The following is a 27,961-nucleotide window of genomic DNA, read 5'->3' on the forward strand; positions in this document are numbered from 1 at the left end:
CAAAGAAAGAAATGTAACCAAGGAAGTAAAAGCTCCTTTCTGGAAAAAAAAAAGCACAAAATATTATTGGTGCCTTCTCCTAGCTGCCTGGCCTTATATCCTCTCAGTGAGAGAGAATGTAGTTAGACGTGCTGTGTCTTGATGTCCCAGAGCAGAGTGTTCTCATGGAGGGCTTCCCCTGCTCTGAGGGAAAGGACGGGGGTTGGGGGGTGGGTGGTTCATGGGAAAGGAACTTGTGAAGGTGGGACTGGGAGGAGAGCTGCAATCCGAATGTAAAGTGAAGAAATAGATAGATAGATAGATAGATAGATAGATAGATAGATAGATAGATAGATAGATAGATAGATAAATGGGACAAAAAGAAAAGTTAAGAGTACATACACAAACACAGGGGAAAATCTTACATTCACGTAATAGAAAAATTGATATAATTTAAATTCTTATCACACATGGAAGCTCCATGCTGTCTATATTTCACACTGACAACATGTGTTATATATGCTGCTGGGACAGCATAAGCATAAACAACTTTACTCAACTGTTACCCTAGAAACTACCATAGCAACCTGCCACACCACGCACATCCACTGATTTAACAGTGGCATGACTGTTATGGGTAACCAGCCACCATCTGATTTAATTTGAGCACACGAGAGAGAATTCATGCATACTACTGTGAATTTAGTTTAAAAAAAACCTGCTGAAGAAGTATTTGTTCCCTTGAAGCAAATTTACTACTGTTTATCTAAATTGACTTGGTGCCAAACTGCTTTACAAGTATTTATATTTATAGCCACAGACAAATGCTCTTCCAACCTTTAATGAGAGCAGCAGTGTGTATTTGTGTACAGTGTTAGTAGTACAAAGATCCCTGGCTTCTCATGCTTGTGAGAACAAAAGACAATTGAGTGTTCATTCCTATACGTGACATTTGCACTACCCTCTCTAAGTCTCAGGGAATAAACACAGAAAAAAGAATGTAAGATCGAAAAAACAACAAGCAAAAGAACTGTGAAATGCTATGCTATGGGTAAGACATAGCCAGTGCTGTCAGGATCTCACAGGATCTGTGGATACCTTCAATGGACCTATACGAGATTGGACCTATCAACAATCAATCATAGATTGGAGAGACTTTTCTAATTCCCTAAATATCCCTGATGAACTATTGCCTACTGGACTGCGGCAGAGGAATAGTCATGGTTCTCAGTTTTACTTCCACTGAGGAGCCCACCAGGCTTCAGTGGATAGTATTAATCATGTGGTCACACAGAGGATCTCAAAACAAACAAACAAACAAACAAACAAACAAACAAACCAGAACACACGTGACTAGAAAGATGGGTCAGCTCTGCATTTCAGAGCACCAGCTGCTCCCCTAGAGGCTGGAAGTTCAGGTCTCAGCACCGACATGCAAGCTCACAAGTGTCTATAATTGCCGTCACAGGAAACCCATGGGCCTTAGATAAGCCCACATGGTATACAGATAGACATACAGGCAGACATATTCTTTCCTGAATCATGTTTATGTATACTCCTAAATTTTCATTAATTATGATTTTGTTTTGTCTCATTGTTCCTTAATTTTTGAAAGTAGTAGGTATGCTGAAAGACAAACATGTTTTATTACTATGTTTCTATTGCTACCTACTTAGGTCATGTAGGAAATGAGTCCTCTTTCCCTGTGATACTCTGCTACTATTTTATTATAAAATACATCATAGTTTTCCATTTTATCTCAGAGTCATCTACCTGATCTCTAATTCTTCCAATTATTTTATGAATTACTGATCCCAACACACACACACACACACACACACACACACACACACACACACACACACAATTTTATTGAATTTGCTTCTGAAGGCCAGTAGTCATTATTAGAACAAATAATGTTTTATGATAATTATTCTTCCCTTGGAGAAAAATCAATTCCATTGTTGATGGTAATTTAGTGCAGTCATAACTTGTTGGTGCTGCCTCCTCTTGAAAAATAGTGGGGTGGGGATCTAGAAGTAAAAGAAGAAAATGAGTAGGAAGACACACTCTAGAATAGGGGAAACAGAAGTCAACTGTTGACACAATTTCTGGTGAAAAATTAGAGTCAGGAAGCATTCAGCTGATCAATAAGACAAAGTTAGACAGACTTCATGCAGGCTTTGAGAAAATAAAAAGTGACTTTTTTCATTTTAATCTTTGAAACATGCATTGTTTTCTAATGGGTAAAATTTTTAATAGAAATTTCTCTCTATTTTATTCACTAATTTATTCATGATCCTTGTCAGAAAATCACCTTCAATATAGCTCTCCTTTCTTTCTACAACACAGAATAATGACAGCATCCTTCCATGGCTGTTTTGTCACAGCAGTTTTTGGTGTCATATCTAAATGGAGAATGACTTTAAAAACCATAGCACTGATAAAGGGTGTGACAATGTTCAGCAGGATCTGGAAGCATCTTGCTCAGCAGTGACTCTCCCTGACCCGAGGATCTAATTAACAGAAAGCACAGAATGTGTTCACCTCTCAGTTGACCCCAGGAGGGAAGTGTTTTCTCTGTACTGTTGAGGGAATAAAACCTCAGTGGAACCCACATTCCCTTCAGGATGTTCCCCCGGATGGTTATAAGAACTTTGTAGAGGTGCTGAGAGAACAGGTACAGAGATACCGGAGTAAAAACCCTGACTACTTGACACATCTGAGTTTGGCACTCCTTAGGTCAAAGGTGAGCGTTCATTTCTTTTACCTGAATGAAGCACTCAGTAACTGACTGTTGAAAGTTCAAAGTGTGAGAGTTTTGGGAAGCATGGAAGTTGAAACTTGCTTTGGCTATATGAAAAATTTCATCTTTCGAGCTCTAGGCTCTGAAGAATAACATAAGAAACAATAGTGAGTTATTTAGCCTGTGCTCAACTTCACAGGTGTAAGTGATGACACGATCGATCCCTTCCCCTCTGTCTGCTCTGCAGATTTCCTTTGTTTTAATTGTGCTTTTATATTCAATTCAAACTGTTTTTATTGGAAAATAAACTATTCCCAAGTGCCTAATATCTATCAAGGGTAAACTATGCACTAATAGAATCTAGTGACAAAAACCCAAACCAAACCAAACAAACAAAAACCCTGCAACAACAGTGTTAGGATTTTGGTAACGATCATCTAGAGGATGCATGTGAGAGACAGTCTAAGGAGTACACGTGTGGGAGCATGTTCATGTCTGTGCATGTATATTTGTGAATGTGAGTGTATGTGTGTGTGTGAGTGTGTGTGTGTGTGTGTGTGTGTGTGTGTAGGAGACAGTACTAACAGCCTATAGCCTTTTCAAGAGATACAATAGCTGAATTGAGACTTGAGAATAGATCAGAGTTAGACAGGTAAAGGAGCATGAGCATAGGGGCACCCTAAGAAGAAAGCTAAAAGCCACCACAGCTCTAGCGAGTATCTCATGGTGAACTTTGAAACTGCCACAGAGAAATATGAGAAAGTGAAGACAGAGAGTGTTATAAATTGAAATTTGAGACAATAGGAAATGATGGGGGAGTATTTTCTTCAACTGAAAGTGTGTGTTGACCGATATTAAGGATCAGGGCTTCGGTGTTCCTGCAGACATAAATAATGAGTAATGAGCATGACTGTCAAAATATAAAACTATAAAATCGTCACTCAAAAATAATCTAAAAAAGGTTGCTATAGGAAAATGGAAAACACAGGAATGATGGTTTATTGGAAATCAATAACAAAAAGTTTCTAAGAATAATAAGCTCCTTTACATGATTCAAAAGTATAATCATAACATAAGGACTGCAATTTCAACTGATTTGACATTAGTATGACAGGGATACATAAGGCGGAATGGTTTCTGAATAGCAAAAATGTGGGAAAACTACCTAAGAAGTGATTGAAAAAAATAACACAATCTCAAGGAGATAGAGTTAATTCTCTCACACAGCCGGTCTATAAAGGAAATAAAAACCATAAATAACAATAATGAGTTCTTTTATAAATTAACTCACTTGATTCAAACTTCTAAACACAAGTACTGTTCATAGACAGTAGAAGACATAAGATTCAGAGAGATTATATATGTTGCCCACTCTCCAGTTAATAGTGGACAGAATAAAATTCAGCCTCAGTATGTTTGACATGAAACCACTCTACTAACCATTATAATATGCTCACCCAAAGGCAAAAGTAGAAATACAGACAATTTATTCTGTGTTTTGGATATTAGAAATTTCAAATCCCATCTAAAGGGATATATATGTAAAGTAACATTTACATATATGTATGTACATGCTTGCATGTATGTGCACAAATTAGGCACACATTCATGTGCAAGTGGAAACTAGAGCTCAATGTCAGGATTGCCTTCCAACATTTCCCACCTTATTTTTTTCAGGCAGGTACCCTCACTGAACCTGAATCTCACCCATGTGCCTTTCTGTCTGTCAAGCTTCTGGGGTCCTCTTGTTTCCACATCCCAGCACTGGGGTTACAATGTAGGTCTCAACAGCCAGCACTTCCGCACGGACACTGTGAACCTGAATTTAGTACCTCAGCCTTCTCTCCTTACAGCCCCAATATTTACATGTGCACTACTTTGAATATCTTCCACGAGAGTTGAGTGTGGCCTTTCCCTCATTCACAGGTCGCTTAGATGGGGATATGGAGAACGGAAATCTATCTTCTGTGACTGTGTTTGTCTTCACTGGGTTCCCCCAGCTCAAGAATGGTGGCCTCCTGTACTTTTTCCCTCTACTTTTCATTTACATCTTCATTGTGACAGGAAACGTGATGATCTTTTTTGCTGTAAGGCTGGACACTCGCCTTCATAATCCCATGTACAATTTCATAAGTATCTTCTCGTTTCTCGAGATGTGGTATACAACAGCTACAATCCCTAAGATGCTCTCCAATCTGATCAGTGAGCAAAAGACTATTTCTTTCATTGGCTGCCTCTTGCAAATGTACTTCTTCCATTCACTTGGAAATAGCGAAGGGACCCTTCTGACTGTCATGGCTATTGACAGGTACATAGCCATCTGCAATCCACTCCGCTACTCTAACATCATGACACCCCGGCTATGTGCTCAGCTCACGACTGGCTCTTGTATATTTGGATTCCTGATCCTTCTACCTGAGATTGTGTGGATTTCTACTCTACCTTTTTGTGGGCCCAATCAAATCTCTCAGATATTCTGTGATTTCACGCCTTTGTTGAAGTTAGCCTGCACTGATGCCTCAGTGATCTTGGTTCAAGACGTGATACATGCTCTCGCTATTCTGATCACAAGTCTGATTATTTCCCTTTCTTACCTAAGAATTATTGTCGTTATCCTGAGCATCTCCTCAACAGAAGGTCGCAAAAAAGCTTTTTCCACTTGTGCTGCCCATATTGCTGTCTTCCTGCTGTTTTTTGGCAGTGTGGCCCTTATGTATCTTCGATTCTCTGCCACCTATACACCATTCTGGGACAACACCATTGCTCTTACATTTTCTGTGTTTGCCCCCCTTTTCAATCCTATTATATACAGCCTGAGAAATAAGGACATGAAAGATGCAATTAACAAACTCTTTTGTTGTCAAAAAGTGTCCAGTGAATCAGGTAGGTAATTTATACCACTGCCTTTTGAAGCTAAATAACATCCTTTCAAAAAATAAAAAAAAATAAAAAATAAAAAACCGATCCTAAAGAATTACTGCAATTTAAAGGATTATGCAATTTATCAACCAATTTCTCCAATGAGCTGGTGAATGGACATATAGAATCTACCTGCTGATAATTCAGCAAGATTATGAAATTAACAAGTTTTGTCTTAAATTCATCAACCACTGAGTGTAAATATATATTTATTTCATAATAGTTAAGTGCAGAGTTATGAAGAATACTTACAGGTATTAATTGTCTGACTCAGATTCTTGGCCACTGTAAACTTCACTATGATCTTCACAATAACATTAGCATTCCTACTGACTAGTGTTGCTATGACTCTCTCTGCTATTGAGTGATTAATAACCCAAAGCCTTATAACAAACTTTGGAAATAAAGAAAACCTTCCTTGCATTCAAACTATAGGTGTCCATTTTCATCTTTACTTCCTTTCCAGTTAGTGCTCTAATTGTTTGAGACACATGAATCCATGTGCTGTGACGGTAAAATTTCATCAGCAGGACATCATAGGCTCTATTTGGGATTGTGTCAAACACTATAAAGGAATTGGGTTTTACAGAAAGTCAATATGAATAAACTTAGATGGAATAAATAAATGTATTTAATTCACTACTCTAAAATATTTTCCATGTTTTCCTTTTGACTGAACTGCAAAATACATAATTCTGTAGAACCATCTTTAATAATAAACATGTATGACTCTATAAGCCTATATTTGTAAAACCTGGACTTTTATATTAAGGTTTATGTACCCACCTAATGTTTACTATAGCTTAATTGTAAGATATTATGGTGATGTGCTACAAATTTTCTCTAACTTGAAATATTATATATTTCTCTATATCATTGTTCTTATAATCCAGTTAAATTATAGTCTTGCACAAAATTCCTTTTTTTAAAATATTGTCTCAAGATAGAAATCAGTAAGTTAATATATTACATAAAATTTTGAATATACTTACCATTATTGATAAAATATTGGCTACATAAACAGTTATACAACTAACACATGAAAGTAAGACTGTAAATATGATTTGTGGCATAATGTCTGGTCTATAGTTTCAATCCGATCTCTGTATTTTGTGGAGCCTATGATTTGATCACTTGCAAGATGAAGTTGTAGTGTAACTAAAAGAGAATTCTGAACTGTTGAAATACAGGCCCTAGTTCCACACATTCCTATAAAAACTATAAATTCATAACCTTGCAACAAATGGACTCTCAATGGGTTGATAAGTTTAGGTTGATATTTCTCTTACTTGGCTGTTTAAGACAATCCTCAGACATATTGTCTTGTAGTTAGGCTTGCCCGGGGTAGCTGACTTATCTCAGCCCTATATCCGACTTAAGTTATTCTTCCTCTTTCTTTAGTTTCCCCTTTTCTACTTATTTCTCCTTCTCCTATTTCTATGTTGATGTCCTCTAAACATTATCATGTATAGGAAAACATTTCACCAAGGGACAAAAGTGACTTCAGTTCTATGAGTGGACAGCTGGATCCTCTTTCACATCTTTAAAACTGTATGGAAATTGCTTATAGGATATTGAGAAGAAGCTGACCCCGATAAAGCACAGTGGGTTGTGTACTAGAAAGCTACACAGTGGGGAGAAGGAGAAATGAAGAAAGATGGAGCAAACAATTAAGAGATAAGGAATGGGAAATCCATAGTGAAGAACTTCATTTCTATGTGGAATGATCAGAACACGCTGAAGATGGAGTCTGGGGCAGGTCAAAAGTGTCTAGTAGAGGGTGATAACGAAGACTGGGCTGAAGACCACTTGGAGCTAGTCAAGGATGACGAAAGTGTGATTGAAAAAGGAGAGAATGACAGAAACAGTGCCAATGATGAGGAAACACTGAAGTACATAGTGAGCTCTAGAAATCTCAGTATTTCTTTACCTAGAACTTGTCCAATATGAGACCTATACCAGATCTTCCCTATGAGCTTATACATTCTCACTATTCCTCCACTTGTCTTTTTGTTAGTTCACGTAGTTCCAGGCCTGGTTCTACTCTCACTTTCCTTGATGAACAAATTTCATTTGTTTATTTATCTATTCATATTTATAATTGTATTTATAATTAATATTTATCTGTTTATTCTGTTAGTTTTTATTCTGCAATTTTTTCATCTGAGTTTTGACAATGTTCTGGTTTTTATTTTGATGCATCTTTATGACAATAATATAGCATGTGTTTTTAGTTAGCTGTCTCCAAAGTTATCTATTCTTATGCAGGAAATATATTTTTTCCATTTATACATAATTTTAGTGGTGGCTTCCCTGCATGCAAAGGAAATCTCATTTATTTGTAGCAGATGAGAACAACTTTTAGTTAGAGTAATATATGAGATACCCATGTGTAACCTGAGATTCAACACATATGTGGCAATGTTATTACATAAATGGGACTTGGTTTGTGAATCACACCCTTTAGCAGAGTGTTGTCATAATCTTCATATTTGTTTACTATAGATGGTATTTTATATTTTGTAAGGAGCCTGATTCTTTGAACATATTTACTTTTACTTTTTTTACAATGTAAATACCACTTCTTTTATTTTTTCCTTTTTAATTATTTTTTTTATTTTTACACTCAAGATTTTATTCCCCTCCTGGTCCACCCTCCTACTGTTCTATATCCCATGCCTCCTCCATGCTACCCCTGTCTCCACTAGGATGTCCCCACCCCACCTACCCTGCCAGACCTCTATTTGCCCCCAACCAATAAACAGAAGCCACTGACCCCTGTTATTGAATTACAGAAAAGCTGGAGGAAGCTGAGGAGGAGGGTGACCCTGTAAGAGGACCGGCACTCTCATTAAACTGAAACCCCAAGATCTCTCAGACACTAGATCATCAACCAGGCAGCATACACCAGCTGATATGAGGCCCCCAACACATATATGGCAGAGGACTCTCATGTCTGGGTTCTGTCAGAGAAGATACCTACATAATAATAAGCTTAAGAAAATCATTAGTCAGTTAAGAGTCAAGTTAAGAGAACTGCTAATATAAAACCGGTTACATTATGTACTTATATTTAATAAATGAATCCAACACAATATTAACATTGATTTGAACTTATCAATGTGAGTACATAAACTTTAGGAAAATACTTTCTGGACTTCACTTTTCATATTACATATTACTCAAAGAAAACAAGGTAATTTATTTTAGGAAAATGTAATTATATAAGTTCATACCAATGTTTAAATTTTGGTTTTCCATATGGGAAAGGATATTTTGAAGAAAGGCTTATACCAATTCACAGGGCAAGTGATATTCAAGGGGAGAAGAAACTCAATTGGTTGTGTAAAAGTTGAGACTATAATTGAAATAGTCTTATGAGGTCACCATATAACACTACTTATTTGTATTAATATTTGCGAAGCTTCCTTGCTTGTCATTTGTCTCCACTGAGAAGTCCTGACCTCAGTGCACAAAGCAGGTAAAGAAAACAATCAAAACTATTGCCCTAAATTTTAATTAGAAGTAAATAACTGGAATATTCAAAAGGCCAATTGATTTTCCTAAATGTAGCTGTATTGTCTAGGACCAAGTGAGAAGGAAGGTCAGCCTCCTCTTTTCACTACATCTCCATGCATCTCCCTGACTGTACCAACGCCACTCAAATCTGAGTCTTAGACCTTCTTCATTTTGATTAACTAAACATCAGCACCATTAGGAGAGCCATGGAAAGAGGGAAGGAGTAAATATAAGAAGAAGAGTTCAGTTCATTTGAAATGATCTGGGGATCCTTAGGCCTGAGATTCTCCTCATTAGACTGAGCTGTTTTGTTTTGTTTTGTTTTTCCCAATTGGGATGATTGTTTTCTCCTAATCTTGAATCATTTATGTACAATTCCCAAGAGAGTCAATCATTTTACTCATGTTTAAAAAACAAAAGGAGGGAAGAAAAGGGGAGAAGATCCACGAGGGAGACTCAGGTCTGTATATCACTGAGTTTATGAAAGAAATTGAATTCAAGTTGAAGTACCATGAAGGAAGTTCTCCTATGGCAGTTAGAGCCCTCACAAACATCAATATAGCAAAGGTAGAGTCTTCATTCATGCTTCTTCTGACTTTGGACTCTAACAGCAGCAAGGTCAGTGGTTGACTATTTGGAAGCAGAGTAGTTACTGTAGTAGTTATTGTGAGTAGCCTTTGGAATGGCTTTTAAGAAGTATGAATGAAAATTCTATGATGAGGCGGTACACGATATAAAGATTTGAATTAGCAGATTTTTCTGTAGAAAGGGCTGCTTTAAATTTTACACAGACAAGAACTGGGTTTGGATCTCTGAAATGTTTCAAGAATGGTTAGGAAAGAAACATAGGCTTGGGAAGTTGACGTCACTGACAACTGTACCAGATTCACCAATACTGAAATTTGAATGATGATAGATTTATTGGGTAAAGATGAAAATTGCTGCTTTTGGTCAGGTTTTCCTCATGCTTTCTGTGGTGTATTGGCCTGAATTTAGAGATTACAGAAATGTCTGGGTCTATTTAGAAGCTACATTCTTGAGCAAGTGTCTAATTCAAATTTTAGAACCATGCTCTGAAGTCCATAGTTTGAAGACATATATTAAAAAATACACTTATGTGTATTTTAAAAAACTCAAGAAAACTTGAGAAACATTCTAAAAAATTAACATGTATGTATAGACAGGTAGATAGATAGATGATAGATGACAGATATATGATAGATAAACAGATAGATGACAGATATATATATATATAGGATATCATATATATAGATATGATAGATAGGTGATAGATTATAGATCAAAAGATAGATAAGTGATAGATCTATTGATATATGATATGTAGATAGATAGGTAGATAGATAGATAGAAGATAGATAGATAGATAGATAGATAGAAGATAGATAGATAGATAGATAGATAGATAGATAGATAGATAGATAGAACACAGATAAGAGAATAACACCCATTCTCCTACCATACACGTACATATATATCACCAATAATGGAGTAAGCAGAGATACAAAACTCAAAGAAACACATGAACTTGATTAGAAAACAAAGAAGCAGACGTTGACAGGAAATAAGAAACAGGATATTTCTGGAAAGAGACTCTACTCTTACAGATGTTTAGAAAGTAGAAAATATAAGTTTCATGAGTAGACTAACAATCCCTTTTCTAAACTGAATCAGTAAATATCAAGTTGTCATAGCAATGAGAGATAAGGGAAATCTTACTTCTTCAGAATAACAACTAATTTCACTATGGAGTTAAAGGAAAATGGTAGAGTTATTGTATGGAAACAAGAGGAGTTTGATAGGACTTAGTCACATAATTGAAATGATGGAAGTTCGAGAGATTTGTAGTTAATAATAAATAGGAGAAAAATAGATTAAACTTACCTGGGCAATTGATCTAGTTTGGAAACAAGTGGAAAGATAGTTATGGTAGGAGTATGGCTATGATATATGAGAACAACAAGAAGAAAGTGAGGGAAGAGACTGGCTGAATGCTAGCACTACGGTCACATGCCAGCCTGTTAGAATGTGTCTTTAAAAAAGAAATTTGACATCTCCACTTTTTGAGAACTAGAATACTGCGTGTGAGGTTTTTGACCTTATTGCTTTTCTTCTGAGCCTTTTCTCCTTGGGCAATAAATACTCATCTTTCCTGGAGCCTTCCTCGACCTTTCCACAGAAAAATGTCCAAATATTTTCTCACAGACACACCAGTCCATGCAGAATAGCATCAACTCTAGTGGCCTTATTTTAACTCAAATTCTTTCTTAGGTGCAGCGTGTTCAAAAAACAAAAAACCAAAAATGCAGTTACACTTTGAGGTCCCGAGGTTTAGAAAGTCAACAAGATTTTCAGGGCTGTGGTCTTGTGACACAATAGGTGTTGCTTAAACACTGGGCAATAATAAAACTTCTTGGGGTGGGTAGTCAATGTGGGGCCAAGAGAGAGATTCAGAACAGAGACTTATAAATTATGGTTAATATAAAAGAACAAAGGCCAAGGGGAACTGGGAATCTTGAAAAGATGAAATGTTGAAATAAAATGACTCTTCTGAGTGGAAAGGAAATAGGGGTGAGAATAAAATGGAACCAGAATTTTGAGTTATTCATATACTTGGGGGATGAAAAAATGAAATGTCTAGGAGGGAAACCAAACCCAGTGGTCTCAATAGAGGACTTCTGAGCATCGAGCACCTGACTTTCAGAGGTGAGTGGAAGCTGACATGGAAAGATGAAGGTAGGTAATTTATTTGAAAAGATTTGGACAATAGAATGATTACACATGACAGTAGGAAAAACTTTATGTAAAGAAAGAAATCGTCTAAGTAGAGATGCAACGTACTCGGAATGAACCTATTTGATACTAAAAGAAAAATCAATCCATAGAAGTAAAACAAATTATTGTGAGAAGAGAGACAATTACCAGGACAATGCCTTGTCCTATGCTGTAGTGTATGTAGTCAATGTGTAGCTCTCCCTCCCTACTGAGCTCCCCCACAAAACTAGAAGGGCAACCCTACACTGACAGCGTAACATACTCGATTTTCACGAACTCATTTTTTTGTTGAAGACTTCTGGCTTGAAGCACCTTCAAGTCTCTTTTACACAAGACATGAAAATGTGACAGGAATCAAAAGATTGGTACATCCTTTAAATAACAAACAACACAAAGACGCCAGTGCAGTTTATCCTCTTGATCATTTTAAGAATTATACTTATAAAGAGGTGAGGTAATTAGAAGAAAGGGAAGAAGATGGCAAGAAATCCCCAGTGATGGCTTATTATTGTCCCTTAGATACCTGTTTGTTTTCTAACAGAGACAAAAGGATTGAGATGGGTGGGGTGGGGTTGCGGGGGAAGGAACTGAAACGATTAAGGAGAGGAAAATCAATAATCATAATATATTGTATGAAAAAAATCTACTTTCTATGAAAGGAAAAAAATCCCAGATCACATGCCAAGAGTCAGATGCCCTGGTCAGAAAGTCAGAATTTTGTTGGGGAATCAGTAAGATCGGAACTCAGGAATGAGCATTGTTTTTATTCCCATTTCTCAGGTTTTCCTCCAGATGTCTAACAGAGCATGATGATTTTAAAATATGATTTTCAGAGCATCAGGATTCCTGGCCATTGCCTGCAAATCTTCAAGTTTTACCTCAGACCTCCTGAATAAAACGTTTACTTATGGCACTAAGAATCTGAGCTTTGACAGGTCATTAATTCTGATTTGCTCTAGTATTTGAGAATGACTGTCTAAACACAAGTTGTATTTTCTGCCCATTTTTTTCTCCTTTATCGCACATTTCCTTGAAAGCCAGTGTGGAGTACACATGATGTCATCATTCATTTCTCTTCACCTCCATCCACAGTGCAAGTGTCTTCTGAAAGTCTGCCTTTAGGTAAGTGGGTTTTCCCCGAAAACTACAGTGGACGCTTTCAGAAGAGCTTGAGTACACTGGCAGTTGTTGGCGCTCTCGCTTCCCACTTAGAGATGGAATTCTCCAATTGGACCACTGCTCAGGAGTTCATTTTTTCTGCTTTCCCTTGTTCCTGGGGAGATTCTGTCATTTGCTTCATCCCACTGCTCTTTATCTATGCCTTTATCATTGTTGGAAACCTGGTTATCATCACAGTGGTCCAGCTCAATGCGCACCTCCACACACCCATGTACTTCTTCATCAGCGCCCTTTCCTTTCTGGAGATATGGTACACCACAGCCACCATCCCAAAGATGCTCTCTAGCCTGCTTAGTGAACGAAGGAGTATTACCTTGAACGGTTGCGTCCTGCAAATGTATTTCTTCCATTCTACAGGCATCAGCGAGGTTTGTCTCTTGACCGCTATGGCCTTCGATCGATACTTGGCTATCTGCAGTCCTCTTCATTATCCTACCATCATGACTTCCAGACTGTGTGCCCAGCTGACCCTCGGTTGCTGTGTCTGTGGCTTTCTCACACCCCTCCCTGAGATTGCCTGGATCTCCACACTGCCTTTCTGTGGCTCTAATCGCCTTGAGCACATCTTCTGTGACTTCCTCCCTGTGCTGCGCCTGGCCTGCACAGATACCCACACCATCGTCATGATTCAGGTGGTGGACATTGTCCATGCTGTGGAGATAATTACAGCAGTGATGCTCATTTTCATGTCCTATGTCGGCATTGTGGCTGTGATTCTGCGCATCCGGTCAGCCGAAGGCCGCCGCAAAGCATTTTCCACGTGCGTCTCGCACCTTACGGTCTTTTTGCTCTTCTTTGGTAGCGTGGCTCTCATGTATCTTCGATTCTCCGCTACCTACTCCTTGTTCTGGGACACTGCCATTGCTCTGGCCTTTGCAGTTCTATCCCCCTTCTTCAACCCCATCATCTACAGCCTTAGGAACAAAGAAATAAAAGAAGCCATAAAAAAGCACATAGGTCAAGCTGGCGTCTTAATTGTTAAGAGCAGGAACCTCCCGTAGCATCTCGTCTTCTGGAGGTTATGTCGGTTCTCTTTCATTGTCACTTCCCAGAAGTCTTTGTCAGCTTTTCAGTGAAACTTGTTTTGTAAATGTCCCTGATGTGCAAAATTTATAAACAACTAAATTAAATTTATTATTTATCTTACTATGTGTATGTATATATGTAAGAGAAATTCACATGTGATGAGTTCAGAAATAAACATTAGATGTCTTCTTCTCTACCTTAATCTTTGAGAAAGGCTCTCTCACTGAATCAGAAGCTTCTCCACTAGATAGATTGGCTTGGCTGCAAGCCTAAGGTTCCTTTTGTCTCCTCCACACCCTAGGTGTAGGCCCAAGGATTGGTTTATTTGCAAGCATTTTAGCCAGTTGACCCATCTCCCCAGTCCCTAAACATAAGAGCTTCTTTTTAGTCCAATGCAACATATTTTCGAGTGAGCTTCATCAATTAAACATCATGCTACTCACGTTACATGCAGTACCTCCATTTGGCTAAAGTTACCCTGGTAATCACTCCACTTTGAACATAACCTAAACAGTGATTTGAAGAGTTGGACTGAAATTCAGTTGGTAGAGCGCTGATCCAGATGCATGGGGCTACGGGGTTGTTTTTCAGTACAAATAAACAGCAAACAGGAAGGGCAACGAAGCTGACATGGTGGGGCACACCTTAAATCCTAGAACTTGAGAGACAGACAGGCACATCTCTGTGAGTTCAAGGCCCACTAGATCTACTTAGAGAGTTCAAGTATAGCCAGTGCTACATAGAGAGATCCTGTCTCAAAAAAATGCTTCTTGAAAATATGTTAAGTGTAAAATCTTCATAAGACAAAATTCTATTTACCACTGTGTATAGAATCAAAGAACAATCCTAAACTATAAGTTAATTACTGAAATTTTGATCAATAAAGCACTGAAGTTAACTCATAAAACAAATAATCAGTTTTTCATAACAATTAAAATTTAATCTTTGTTTTTAGCGTACTCTTGTATGCAATCCTATTGAGCAATGCATATAATAAATATCTATTGAACTAATAAATCAGGATCATCACACTAAGTTTTCATTGTTGTAGCTAACAGGCCAATATAATGAAGAGAAATATGTATTTAAACCCTTCTTTCCTTGGCTTTAAAGATTCCATATACTTTATGGTACAGTGTGGTGGCTTCCCTGGCTGAAATACCTTGCCATACATGTTTCATAAGGAGTAATTTTGCCTAGGACATACACTTCAATGAGACAAAGCTCATTTTTCGCACAGACCTACAAAGTCCTACCCCTCTTCCTTCCACCAACACCAACTCTGTACTTGTCATTCTACTTTCATCACTTCTGTACTTCTATCTTTCATCTTTATTCCTAAATTTTATAGAAAGGCAAAAGTAAAAGTGAAGGTCTTACATCTCAACAGCTAATGCCAATTATATGCTGAAGAAAAAGAAAAGGAGGAAAATGAGAAAGGATTTATGTTGTGGGTAGAAGAGGTCAAACAAGAGGTCACAGCATACTTTGCTATTGGAATGAGAGAAAAACAACACAGGGACTCAGACAATAATCCTGGACTATATGTGCCACTATTTGTTTCTGAAAATTTATGATTTCACTTACACATTCTAAGTCTGTGCATTTGCTTGAAATGTGTGATTTCACAATATTTGCAGGAAAACAATGTGTCTTTAATGCTCCTTAAGTACTTAACAAACACCATGCCCTCCTTTGTTGCAGTATTGTTTTAAAAGTGATACTTAATGACTCAGTGCTATATAAAAAGATCATTCCATTTCCTTTTCTGATCACCACACTTTTAACTTTTATACTACATAGTTATATCCTAGAAATAAGAGTAACTTTAGACATTGATTTAGCTAATTCTTACCTATACACTTTCCTCAGTGGAAAAATATAGGAAATGAAAGAGTTAAAACTTGTGGTGGGGTGACATTAAAGGTACATTGTAAATACAACCTTTATAGGTACCCAGAATTCAGGACACATGGTTTCTAACTTGGAGATAGGGAGAGCTACTAACACTGTCTCTGTCCACTTGTTTAACAAAAGTTTTCATGAGTTTATTAACACAATATTTTTGTAAAAATAAAACGACAATATAAATTCATACTGGTATCTGTATTTTGTGATACTAAACGTGCAACTTTCTACTTACACTTGCACATTCATATTTTAAGACACTGCACTAATTTCTCCTCTGTCAAAAGATGTAAATGATGACTATTTCCTTAGCTTGCTGCCTCTTTATGCCTGTGCGTCCTGTAGGCAGAACATTCAATCCTGTAGGGATGAATATTTGTAGGTAGGTTGATGTCCCCCTCCTCCCACTGGATATCCCACCTGACTAGAGGAGGTGGACCCTCAGTCTCTAACATCCCCCACTGGTAGAAATATCATATTGAGTCCCCCATGTAGGCTCCTAGGCACCTCTCCTACCCCAGGTGAGAAAGCCAGTGCCTGACACTATTAATGACATTCAGCTGTGCTTGCAGATAGGCGCCTAGCATATCTGTCTCCTGAAATGCTTTATCCAGCAGTCGATAGAAATAGACACAGCCAAACATAAGGCCGAGTGCTGTGAGTCTTGTGGAAAAGCAGCGCATAGAAGTGAGAAGCTGGAAAGGTCAAAGACACCACAAGAAGACCTAAAAATTCAACTAACCTGGGCCTCAGCAGGGGCTGGGGGCTCACAGGATTGAGTCACCAACCAGGGAACATGCAGGAGCTAGACTTAGAAGCTCTACACATCTGTAGTAAATGTGAAGCTTGGTGTTCACGTGATACACCTAAGAAGTAGGACAGGTACCGTCTTGGTCTCTGTTTTCTTCCACCGGATCCCCTTCTCCATACTTAGACTGCCTGGATCTGAAGGGTGGGACTGGTAGGAGAGGAGGGAGATTGGGTTGAAAATTGAATAAAAAATAAATTATAGAAAAAAGAGTAACATTCATTTTTATCATTCCTGTTGCAAAAGAAAGTGGGCTTATAGTATTTAAGTAACTTGTCTAAATATAGATGTTTTACAAAATGCTAAGCTATAGTTCAAATTCAAAAAAGCTTTGTCTTAAGCACCATGAAATATTTTCTAATACTATTGCTTTGAGAGATCAAAAGGTACTACAACACCTGGGATGTTAGTCCGGTAACTGACGTTCTAATTGCTCAACTATGATGGGATTCACAAATACCCAAAGCATCTTTTCAAGAGGCTTATTTATCCAGGAACCCAGGATTGAGACTACCAAGCCCCCAAAACTTATGGTTCTGGATCTTAAGAACTAGAAACTGTAGATCCAAGCCTCAGTGTTCAGAAATTTACAACTCTTGCTATTCAAGTCAGGCTGACTGCACTGGTCCTTGACTGGCTGTGACTTGTGTCACCTCTGGGTTGGCATATCTCTGGACATTGTGGAACTCTTCCAGGTATCAGTAGCACCTGTAGTCTCTTATCTTCAGCACTTTGTGTCTTTCTATCTCTCACACTCTTTGCTTTCTGCCTGCTCTTGTCTCCTGCCATTTTTGTCTCCATGGTCTCTGCTCCCTATATTTCTTCTCCCAGTTGCTTGCTGGAGCTCTTCCAGTGCCTTCTCTCTGTTACTGTAGCTATTTCTCAGCCACTGTTATTGCTGATACAACTCCCTCCTCTCAGTCTTACCAGCTTAGCGTGCTGTACCAAAGCAGATCACACTGAAGCACGGAAAAGGCTTTCTATTGAGTTGAACACCAACACAAGGGGGCGCCCTCTGACCGACTCAACACGGAACTGGAAGGCCTGTTTTTATAGAAAAATATATTTGCATAAGTTAACAAAGCTTCTTTTTTTACTAGTCATAGCTCCTGCATAGGGACTCATCATAGTCTGTAAAACAGTCCTGCACATGTCACCAATTATTGGCTTCTATTGATTTGCAGGTGAGGTATTTTCTTTAGTGATAATTGCTTCATAGTCACCTGTGCTTTCAGAGGTTTCTCTTTATTTCAGTTTTTCTTTCTAAGATCTATGCATTAATTACAGTTTCTAGAGAGAGGCCACTACTCTAGCCAGGTCTTCCAAAACAGATGTGGCTGTCGTGCTCATTGCACCTAGAGTGTAGCTCCTCAAGCTAGCTGTCCGTGAAATAGTAAACCAGTCAGGTTGTTACAATGACATCTGTACGGGGAACAAACAAACATCTCAGTTAACTATTCTCTGCGTGCTGAAAGTAGTCAGGCATATAAAAATTCTAACAATTGTTCAAATAAGTTTAGCCCCCAATATTTAGTTTTATAAAATGTCTGGCACTAAATTCCTATCATTAATGTTAGCATTCTCACTTTTATGGAACAGTACTTAACTGCTGTAAAAATGATTGTGCCCCCTAAACCCTCCTAAGGATTGTACTGGAGAAGCACCTTCAGTAGCCTGGGATGTCTGGGACTCACAACAAAACTGCATTAATTGCTTTTCTATTCCTGTGACAAAATACCATGGCAAAGACAACTTGTAGATGAGAGAGTTTGTGGTTTATAGATCCAGAGTCAATGATGAAGGAGCAGAGGCCGTAGGTGCTAGGCATGGCTGCTGGAGCAGTAGCTGAGAATTCACATCTTAAACCACACGCATGAAGCAGAGAAAGAGAACAGAAATGGTATGAGTCTTTCAATTCTCAAACCCTGCCTCCAGTGACATACTTCCTCCAGGGAGGCCACATCCCCTAATCCTCCCTTATAGTTCCACAACTAGGGACCAAAGACATTTCGTTTAAAGCACCACAAACACCAAAAGAGGAAACCCATTCCTGGCACTAGATTTTTCATTTTTTGGCCTATGGTATCTAGCCGGGCCTTCGTTACCAACCCCTCATCCTGGATTAACTTTATTTAAAGTATATGTATATGTATGTACTTTATGAAGCTTCTATAGTAGTAAGTTTCTATATGACTCTTCCAGACAAGTTCAGTGCTGTTTTCCCTCCCTTTTCCTCTTCTACCTTGCTCTTACCTACCCCAATTTAACCCTTCCTGCTTCTATAATCCCTTTAACTCTTTGTAGCACAGCATTCTTTCTCCCCTCCTTTGAAAGGCCTTCATTCCTATGGCCCTGTACTAGTTTCCTGAGTTCAGCAGGTATTCTGTATGGAACACGGATGTCTTAAGATTCAAAGTTAATACCTACAAATGAAGGAAGTGTCCTCATCACATTTCTTATTCTGCAACTGGGTTACCACTCAGAATGATTGCTTCTCTAAGTATTTACTCCTAGCTTTCATAATTTCCCATTTCTTAACAAATAGATAATATTACACTGTGTAAAAGTTCCACATTTTCCTTATCTATTCACCATTTGGCAGTAACTTAAACTGTGTCCATTTTCTGACTATTGTGAATAGCCATCAATGACCATTAAAGGGCAGGTACCTCTAGAGTAGGACAGAGTCCGTTTGGGGGTATAGTCAACCTTGCTCAGATAAGTTTCTCTTCACACTGATGGCAGGCACTGGAGAGCGAGCTAAGTGGTCAAAGGGCTAAACATAAAAAAGTGAGTACTCACAGCTAAATGAACAATTTAGATTAGCTCACACCCCACTAAGGCTTAAGGAACATCGAATACAACGAGGTGGAAAGGACATAAGAACCAGAGAATGAGGAGGGGCACTAGGAAAATAGTCCTTCTGAGTATGATATGGAATCTATCACACTCACGGATTCATAGTAGCTGTGCTTACTTGTCTAAGGGCTACACAAGATCAAGCCAGTCAACATAGCTGCATAGATTGGCTAGGAATCTCCAGACACCACCCCATACTGAGGGGGTATTTATTGTTGATAGTTTCTGAGGCAAGGTAGATCATTCTTCTTTGAGGATGAGAGTAGGTTAAACCATTTATTTCTTATAGTTCAAGAGGTTAGAGAGTCTAAGATCCAGGTATGAGTTAATTTAATTCTTGGTGAAAGCTCTCTTTCAAAATTACAGATGTCCACCTTTGTGTGTATCCTCACATAGAAGGGCGAGAAAGAAGCTGGGAGGAGAGAGAAAGGAGAGAGAACCACTGTCTTTTTCTAAGAAAAATGATTCTTTTCAAAATTTAAAATGTTTTTGTATGTGCATTTCTTGTGTGTGTGTGTGTGTATGTGTGTGTGTGTATGTGTGCCTATGTCTATGTGTATCCCTGTGTGTGTATCATAAGAGTGCCAGTCTCTAAAAATGCCAAAAGAGTGTGTCAGATTCTACAGAACTCTAGTTACAAGCAGTTATAAACTGCATGCTGTAGCTGCTGTAAACCAAACCTAGGTGCTTCACAGTGTTCTTGACTCCTAAGGTCATTTCTCCAGTCCCAGATTTTTATCACACACTCCCAGGCTGCATTAGACTGTATATTGTCTATATGAATATAATAGTGATGAATGTAACTTCAGCTTACATCTTTGGTTAACGGAGGGGCACAAAATAATGTGTTTCATAACACAAGGAGTTAATTCAAAGCTTTGACTTCTCTTATTTACTTTCTGAGCTGATACACTGTTATAGAAGAAAGAAGGTGAGAATATGAATGTTTTCTCAACAAAAAAGAGACATCAGTGAAGTGCCCCGCTAATTATAGAAGCGTGTTTTTTTAAGCAAGGTTAATTAATTATTCAAGGTGAATCACATAGAATGTATGGTCGGGAGAGTCTAGTAATTAATGCTTTCCATGATCATTTTCATTTTGACATAATACACTGTACATGGAATGAGTAAGTACTCAACAACTTTTGAATTAAAACAGGAAATATAAGGAATTAATAGATTGAAATGTTAACTACTCATCAAAAATATATGTCCAAGAATATAACCTTTTTTTGCCCACAGCTTAATGACAAGTAAACACTAGATAGTAATGGTTGAATTTGTAGTCACTGGGTGTTTTCTTTGGTAGGACAATGGACTTTTCTATTCTCTTGTCCTTGTCTATTGACCATCAGCACATGGGACATTATGATCTTTGCATCAAATTATGTCTACATTTAGACAGACCTATGAATTTTTTTCATTAGTGACTTCCCCTTCCCAGAGATCTGTTTTACAGCTACTACCATGCCCAGGATGACCTGTTGACTATGAACAAGAGATCATCTTTTCTGCTGGTTGCATCGTTCAGATGCACTCCATTTACTCCCTTGGTATCAGAATTTCCTGCTCATCAATATGGCTATGAACAGATTTCTGACTGTATGTAACTGCTTCTAATTCTCAGCAAGTATATCTCAGCTCTACACACTCAGCTGACTACTCATGATTATCCATTATTCTTTTCAATTGCACTATCATTTTATGATTCAGATCCAGTTCAGAATATCTTCTGTGACACTGACCTCATTGAGAATCTGATGGTATGGACATATGTATAATGATGTCGATCAAAGTTTGGACCTTGTACATACTGAGGAGATCACTGCAACTGCACAGTTTGTGACTTGGGGTTGCTTGTTTTTGTATTTGTTGGGTTTCTCTGCAGGAACAGAGCTGATAATAAATGCACACTATAAATGGGATTTATAAGATTGCCTTAAATGCTGTGGGCTGGGAAGACTAACAGTAGTTGTCTGCACACTGAAGAGGCTAAGAACCTGGTAGCTACTTGGTCAACAAGGTTAAATGTCTCAGTAATCTTTGACACTGAAGACATGGAGAGTTCTCGTGGAGCTTCTCATCTTCAGTCCACACTAGAAAGCTGACAAGGATAAGTTTCTAGGTCAACAACGTCTGGCAGGAACAGCTATGGTTTAGATGCCCTCACCAGCGAGGATGCAAGAGAAGCAGGCAAAGTCAGCCTTACTGTATCTTGGCTGCCATCAGGAGGCACTGCTTCTCTGCGAGAGCAGAAAGTACTCTTAACTAAACAATGTACTCTGGGCAGCGTCTTCACCTATCCCTTATTTCAGGTAATCCTCCTAGTAGACAGATTCACAGAGCCACTCAGATGTAGCTCTTAGAGACTGAGTCAAGTTGACAGTCAAATTTACCTATCACAGTGTGGTTCCCTGCACTGATCCTAAGCAAGGACTCTGCTGACGGACACACAAAATGGCCCCTTTAAACCGCAGCCTCCCACTTTGCTCTTTTCTGAATATTGTTTCAGAATCTGGTCCTGGGGTACTGACACTGTTGAATTTTCCTTCATCTGAAACACAGCTGTCAGCTCGATGTTTGTGGTGTTTGCTGCATTAACTAAATTATCTACACTCCGAAAGGGAAAGAAACAAAGCTATCAAAAAAAGCTTATAAAAAAAACATGCATTCAGTGAGTATGTGTATTGGTCAGGTGCTGGTAGAACCTTTCAGGGAAGAACCATGCCAGGCTCCTGTCAGCAAGTGCTTCCTGGCATCAGCAATAGTGCCTGGGTTTGGTGTCTGCAGATGGGATAGATCCCTAAGTGGGGCAGTCTCTGGATGACCTTTTCTTGAGTCTCTGTTCAAATTTTTGTCCTTGTCTTTCCTTTGGACAGGAAAAATTCCAGGTTAATTTTGGGGGTCATGCCTATCTACTGGAGGTGATCTCTGGCAGAGCTAGGGGAAGGACTGAAGGAGATGAAGGGGGTTGCAACCCCATAGAAAGAACAATATCAACTAACCAGACACCCGGAGACTCAACAACCAACCAAGGAGTATACATGACAACGGGATCCATGGCTCCAGATACATTTGTAGCAAAAGATGATCCTATCTGACATCATTGGGAGGCCCTTGGTCCTGTGGAGGCTTGATGCCCCAGCATAGGAGAATGCTAGGGCAGTGAGGTGGGAGTAGGTAAGTGAGTGGAGGAGCACCCTCAAAGAGGCAAAGGGGAGAGGGAGAAGGGGATGGGATGGGGGGTTGTGGAGGAGTAACCAGGAAGAAGGATATCGTTTGAAATGTAAATGTAGGGGTTGGGGATTTGGCTCAGTGGTAGAGCGCTTACCTAGGAAGCACAAGGTCCTGGGTTCGGTCCCTAGCCCCGGAAAAAAAAAAAAACCAGTGAAATGTAAATGTATAAAATCATTAATAAAAAATGCATGTCATTCTAATCTACTGCTCCATATGTCCAATAGGACAAAATGCACATCACTGTATCTATAAAATACATACAATCACGTTTTCAGTGTTGGTTGTAGCTGAGTTGATTCTGTACGTAGACAGCCAGTGAAGTGGTTAACAGATCATGCTCTGTTTAATACTAAGTGTTCTCAGCGTTTGGCTGGCAACAGATGCCCAGGAGGTAGGATAAGACCTAACCCTGTCCAACTGGTTACCTTTGAACTCAAAAGAAGTCCTGCAATATACTATCTCTTCTCTGACATCCATGCTTCTAACAGACGTAACCTTACCTTTCTCTTTCTACAATGTGCATTGCTTAAACCACTATTTAGCATGATTTTGTTCTCTTAAATTACTGTATATCTGGTCTTATGTGCCCTCTAATTAACAATGTTATGTTAAAGTAGATATCCATTTCAATTATCTACATATCCACAATGTCTGGGAGAGCTTCTATCTACCAAATTGTTGAATGATGGTTTATTGAAAGATTAAATGAGTAACAAGAAGCCTCCTTTATTTCTTGAAGCTAAAGGAGAACAAAGAATCAGGGTATTCTCAATTCTACAACAGAAGAGGGAGAAAAGCAAATGGAAAAATATATTAATGGATAGAAATTTTAGTAGTAACATGAAGCTACAAGCCAAGAACCCAACTCGATACTACTTGGGGCATACGTTTTAATGTATGGCTAAGACTTCCATTAGCATCCCTAAACACAGTCATTAAACTTCATACTGAGTTGAGCATCTGAAGGAGGAGGGAGGTCTGTGTAGTTTCAGCTCTTGACTGATTCCTACTCATGTCTGCTCTGATGAAAAATTATATTTTTCACTTGAGTTCTTTTTACTTACCTGAGAGGGAACATGTCTCAAACATGCTGCCCTTCCAAGGCCTCTGAAGATTGATCTGTGTCTACTGCTGTCTTCCACGTCAATATATTGAGATAGACTCATTGGTGGATGGTAGGAGGGAACTTGACATAAAATTTCAATGATTCCCATGAAAGATTGGGAATCATTCTTCGTGGGAAGTGATCTTCAATTGAAGAGTTTCATTTTACATTCCAATTTTAAAAAAAAATTATAACTCAGAATGAAGTTTATGATTTGGCACAGTCAAATACACTACTGATAACATTCACATCTAACTAAAACTGACAACCTACCCAGCACAAAGTAACTCTACACTTTTAAATTGGGCCATAGGCCAATGTTCAATTAGATAAATTAGTCATAGCTACTTCCTAGCACACTTAAGAAAATTTAAGTCAATTTCCAATAGTCTTCCTGTCCTTAAGTGGTAGATTTGAGCATTTGCGTGAAAGGGTTGAGCTTCCAATCCAGTGCAACATCACATTGTTCTAAGTTGTCTCCTAAGGACAAATGTATAGAATACTGTAAAAAGGAAATATGATTTATAGGGTTTATTACTGCAATAAACCCATGTGACTAAGCGGGAAAGAAAACACAGAAAGAAGGTATGGATATTCAACTAGAATTAAGGACTAAGTAGCTTCAGAGATTTCAGATGGTAAAGGTTGAAGCAGATATTAACTACAGAAGGACTTTCTTTGTGTAGTTATGCCGCCTATAATTCTAGCAGTTAGAAAGCAAAGACAGGACAGACAAGAGGTCTAGACCAGCTTGAGTTATATATGGAAACCCTGTGCCCCCCCCAGCAAAATATCTTTTTCATTTTCTGAACATTATGTTCTACTATCTTGACCCATTTAGTATTCAAAAAAAATCAAAGAAAAATGAAAATATGAAGTAGCTTCAGCAAAATAAAGGTAAAATTGTTAGAGAATAGATGAATGATAAATTCTATTCTGTGGGAAATGTTAGTTTTGCATTAAATTGAATGTATCTGTCTTTATTGACCCCAAAATAAGTTTACAGTATAGAAATTGCAAATTTTTGTCGCTGAAGTTCTTGGATCCTGTGAACCTGAGAGGAAGACATCAAAAGCCTCACTCTTCCTGACCTCTGAGCCTGGGTGAAGCAAGCTGCTCATGGCTGATTATTGCTGTATGAACACAGATCTGCCCAGAGTTGATAACAAAGTCCCAGAAGCACAGCCCTTCAAATCACCCCACCCATGCACAAAAGACTCCTCTTATAAAAACCACTCATTTCATAATTTCCCTAAGGTTTGGTTAAAGAATATGTCAGAACGGTAAACAATGTCATTTGAAACTTGAAAGCCCCTTTTGTCGCCAATGTTTAACTTTATCATTTCAGGTCTTCTAAGGCTTTTCTCTCTGCGTGTGCATTAATCTAATTACTACTTTTTAATTAAACAAATCTCTTCTTGTGCCATCTCTTTAACCTACCTGTTAAATGTAATCATTTCTGGTTTTTAATTATTGAATTAATATTTCTGATGTACCTCACCCACCGAACACAGTTCTGACCGTATATATTTTTTCTGTGAGATCTGCTGAGCAGTCTTTTTAAAGGATTTTATACGTTTGGAGATTGTAATTACAGTCTTTCTCCATTCCTTTTCCTCCCTCCCAATCCTCCCATGTATATCCCTGGTTGTTCATTTTCAAATCCATTGCTGCTATTTTCATAAATTTTTATTACACGCATATCTGAATATGATTGCTTGTGTGCATGTTTTCTGTATTGATCTTTGGTATTGGATAAACAATTGGCATGTTTTTCCCTGGGGAAGACTCTTTCGCCCACTCTCAATATTCCTTAGTTACGCATAATTGTTTAGCATAGAACTGAGGCCTCATGGATGTCCTCCTCCACTTTGGCAAGTCTATTGGTGACATGCTTGTTCATCTCATTTGGCAGCCATGTTGGTGAGATTTTATGGTTTTGTAAAATACACTTTAATTTATTTCCTTCTGGTGTATAGGTTTATTTCCTTGTCTGTGCAGAAGCTTTTCAACTTGATGTACCACTTATTTTTTGTGGTTCCATTCTTTGTTCCAAACTCAAGAAGAAATTATCTAAAGCAATTTCATGAAGCCCCTGCACATCTTCTTCTAACAGCTTTATATAGTTTTTAACACATTTGGATTAAAATTGATAAGAAAGACAAAGGCACCAGTTTAGTCAATGCATTGTATCACATGTACTGAGGAATTTCAACCTAGAGCTGAGGTGAGGAAGGGAAAATATTTTATTTTTATCCAAGAAATTTGGCAAGTGTCTACCATGCATGATGTGACTAATTCATATAAATTTTATAGCATTCTGCAAGTTATAACCTCATTTTTATTTGGGAAAACATAATAAATAGACTGGAAAACAAAGTTTCATACTGTACTTATGGCTTTGAGGTATTCAAATAATGAGTCAAGTCCACATATGAATGTCATAATATTTCCTCCTCCTTGCTTTAATTAGTCTTCCCTTAGGCCATCAACATTTATGGCTCTGGTTTCTACTTTCTGGGGCCATCTCCCAATAATTACAAAACACTTAATACCTTATAATCACACACACACACACACACACACACACACACACACACACACACACAAACACACACACACAGGGACATATACACGCAGTTACTCAATTGACAGGACTGGGCCTCATGAAACAAAATTGTGTTTTCATTGTATGAAAGACTTAAGCTTCATATAAAACTGTTAGAAGGAAACCTGGGCAAAGCTTCATGAAGTAGGTCTTGACATTGACTGCAGGGATACAGAAACAAAAGCTGCAGCAACAAAACAAACTAGGATGAGTGGTGGATGGGGCTGGCTAGCACCAGTGCTTGTGACAGGCTATTCAACATTGTATGCTTTTATTTTGTTTTTGTGTTTTTCTTTAGTACAGTAACCTAAAAGAACAAACCTTAGAAAGAAACTTCTGCCTCCTTTATATATGCAAAAGAGTATAGTTTCTGCCTCATGTCTTAGGCATGTTTAAACATGCAGTGAAATTATCTAAATGATAATTTTTGTTCTAGTAATATTGCTTTATGATCTTTAAGATAAACATGTTCATACAACTTATTATATTGTACCTTCTGTTTGAATGATTAAGGGTGCAGACAGATCATATTTTTAAGAATGTGTTCTATGAAGTCATAAAGTCTCCTGATTTTGAGAAAGACCCTGGAGCAAACTGTGAAATAAACTATTGACTAAAAACATTTCTTTACCTGAGGTTGGGTCCCTGTCAAAGCAACTGCGTTGTACTTCCTAAAAAGAGATCAGAACAAGAAAATCATGTCCCCTCTGAATTCCCTCAGCTCTCCAATGTGGAATCAGAAGAGAAACCTGGAATTTCTTCCTGATTTTTAAATTCTCTTACCTTATAAGGTCTATGACTGGGTAAAACACAGTCCAACACAGACACTTGCCTTTCATCTGTCACTGCTTTTCCTCCATACTTTTGCAAATGAAAACTTTGTTTTCTTTCCTTTGTAAAATACCTTACTGAAAGCCACAGTCCCCAAAACTGCTGAGTCACCATGTCTGTGGAAGTAAGCAGCTGCCTCAACTGAATGTCCCCTGGAGATAATGCTGACTGTTCACGCTTGGCGGGATTCTAAAAATTTTTTTTCTCTGGGTCTTTGCCACTTTCACATTTCTGTCATTCCTATGTGAAGTGGACTGGATATTCAAAGAACTGTTTTTCTCTCTTAGCTTCATTTCATCTGGCAAAGCCTTAGACTCTGAGGAGAGATGGAAACTCCAAAGGAAACTGTGAGTACAGTTGCTCTTAGGGAAGTTTGTTCCTCTGAACCTTCAATTCCATCCTCACAGGCTCATTTAAAAAGTTTACTTATTTGATTTTAAAGTA

The 27,961-nt window shown here is 38.2% G+C and overlaps 3 protein-coding genes and 1 long non-coding RNA gene across 9 annotated transcripts in view; 3 read left to right on the forward strand and 1 right to left on the reverse strand.

Annotated features, from left to right (window-relative positions):
- Positions 1 to 1,513: 1,513 nt before the first annotated feature.
- LOC148001821 (uncharacterized) lies at positions 1,514 to 27,637 on the reverse strand. 5 transcript variants are annotated; one of them, XR_015635657.1, is made up of 7 exons: positions 27,470 to 27,637; positions 27,318 to 27,357; positions 24,038 to 24,221; positions 23,068 to 23,097; positions 17,805 to 17,921; positions 16,812 to 17,027; positions 1,605 to 2,012 (listed from the first exon to the last, which is right to left on the reverse strand). It is a non-coding gene; the product is annotated as an uncharacterized LOC148001821 (long non-coding RNA). The 5 variants fall into 5 exon arrangements; XR_015635656.1 differs by lacking the exon at positions 24,038 to 24,221 and having other exon boundaries at positions 1,834 to 2,012; positions 27,470 to 27,634; XR_015635659.1 differs by lacking the exon at positions 23,068 to 23,097 and having other exon boundaries at positions 1,886 to 2,012.
- Or6k8 (olfactory receptor family 6 subfamily K member 8) lies at positions 4,669 to 5,616 on the forward strand. Its single transcript, NM_001000500.1, is given in 1 exon segment — positions 4,669 to 5,616. A coding segment is annotated over 1 exon segment (948 nt).
- Positions 13,171 to 14,136, forward strand: Or6k2 (olfactory receptor family 6 subfamily K member 2). The gene is given in 1 exon segment (NM_001000501.1): positions 13,171 to 14,136. A coding segment is annotated over 1 exon segment (966 nt).
- Spta1 (spectrin, alpha, erythrocytic 1) overlaps positions 27,622 to 27,961 on the forward strand; it is a 71,650-nt gene continuing 71,310 nt past the window's right edge. Inside the window, exon 1 of one of the 2 annotated variants that reach the window (XR_015635136.1) lies at positions 27,622 to 27,864. Coding sequence is in view for 1 of the 2 variants with exons in the window: in NM_001011908.4 (NP_001011908.3) it covers positions 27,844 to 27,864 (21 nt within the window). In the remaining variant the exon portion in view is untranslated. 2 annotated transcript variants of the gene reach the window in all.

The sequence above is a fragment of the Rattus norvegicus genome, chromosome 13 (assembly GCF_021556685.1).
Source record: "Rattus norvegicus strain SHRSP/BbbUtx chromosome 13, alternate assembly SHRSP_T2T, whole genome shotgun sequence".
Lineage (NCBI taxonomy): Eukaryota > Metazoa > Chordata > Mammalia > Rodentia > Muridae > Rattus > Rattus norvegicus.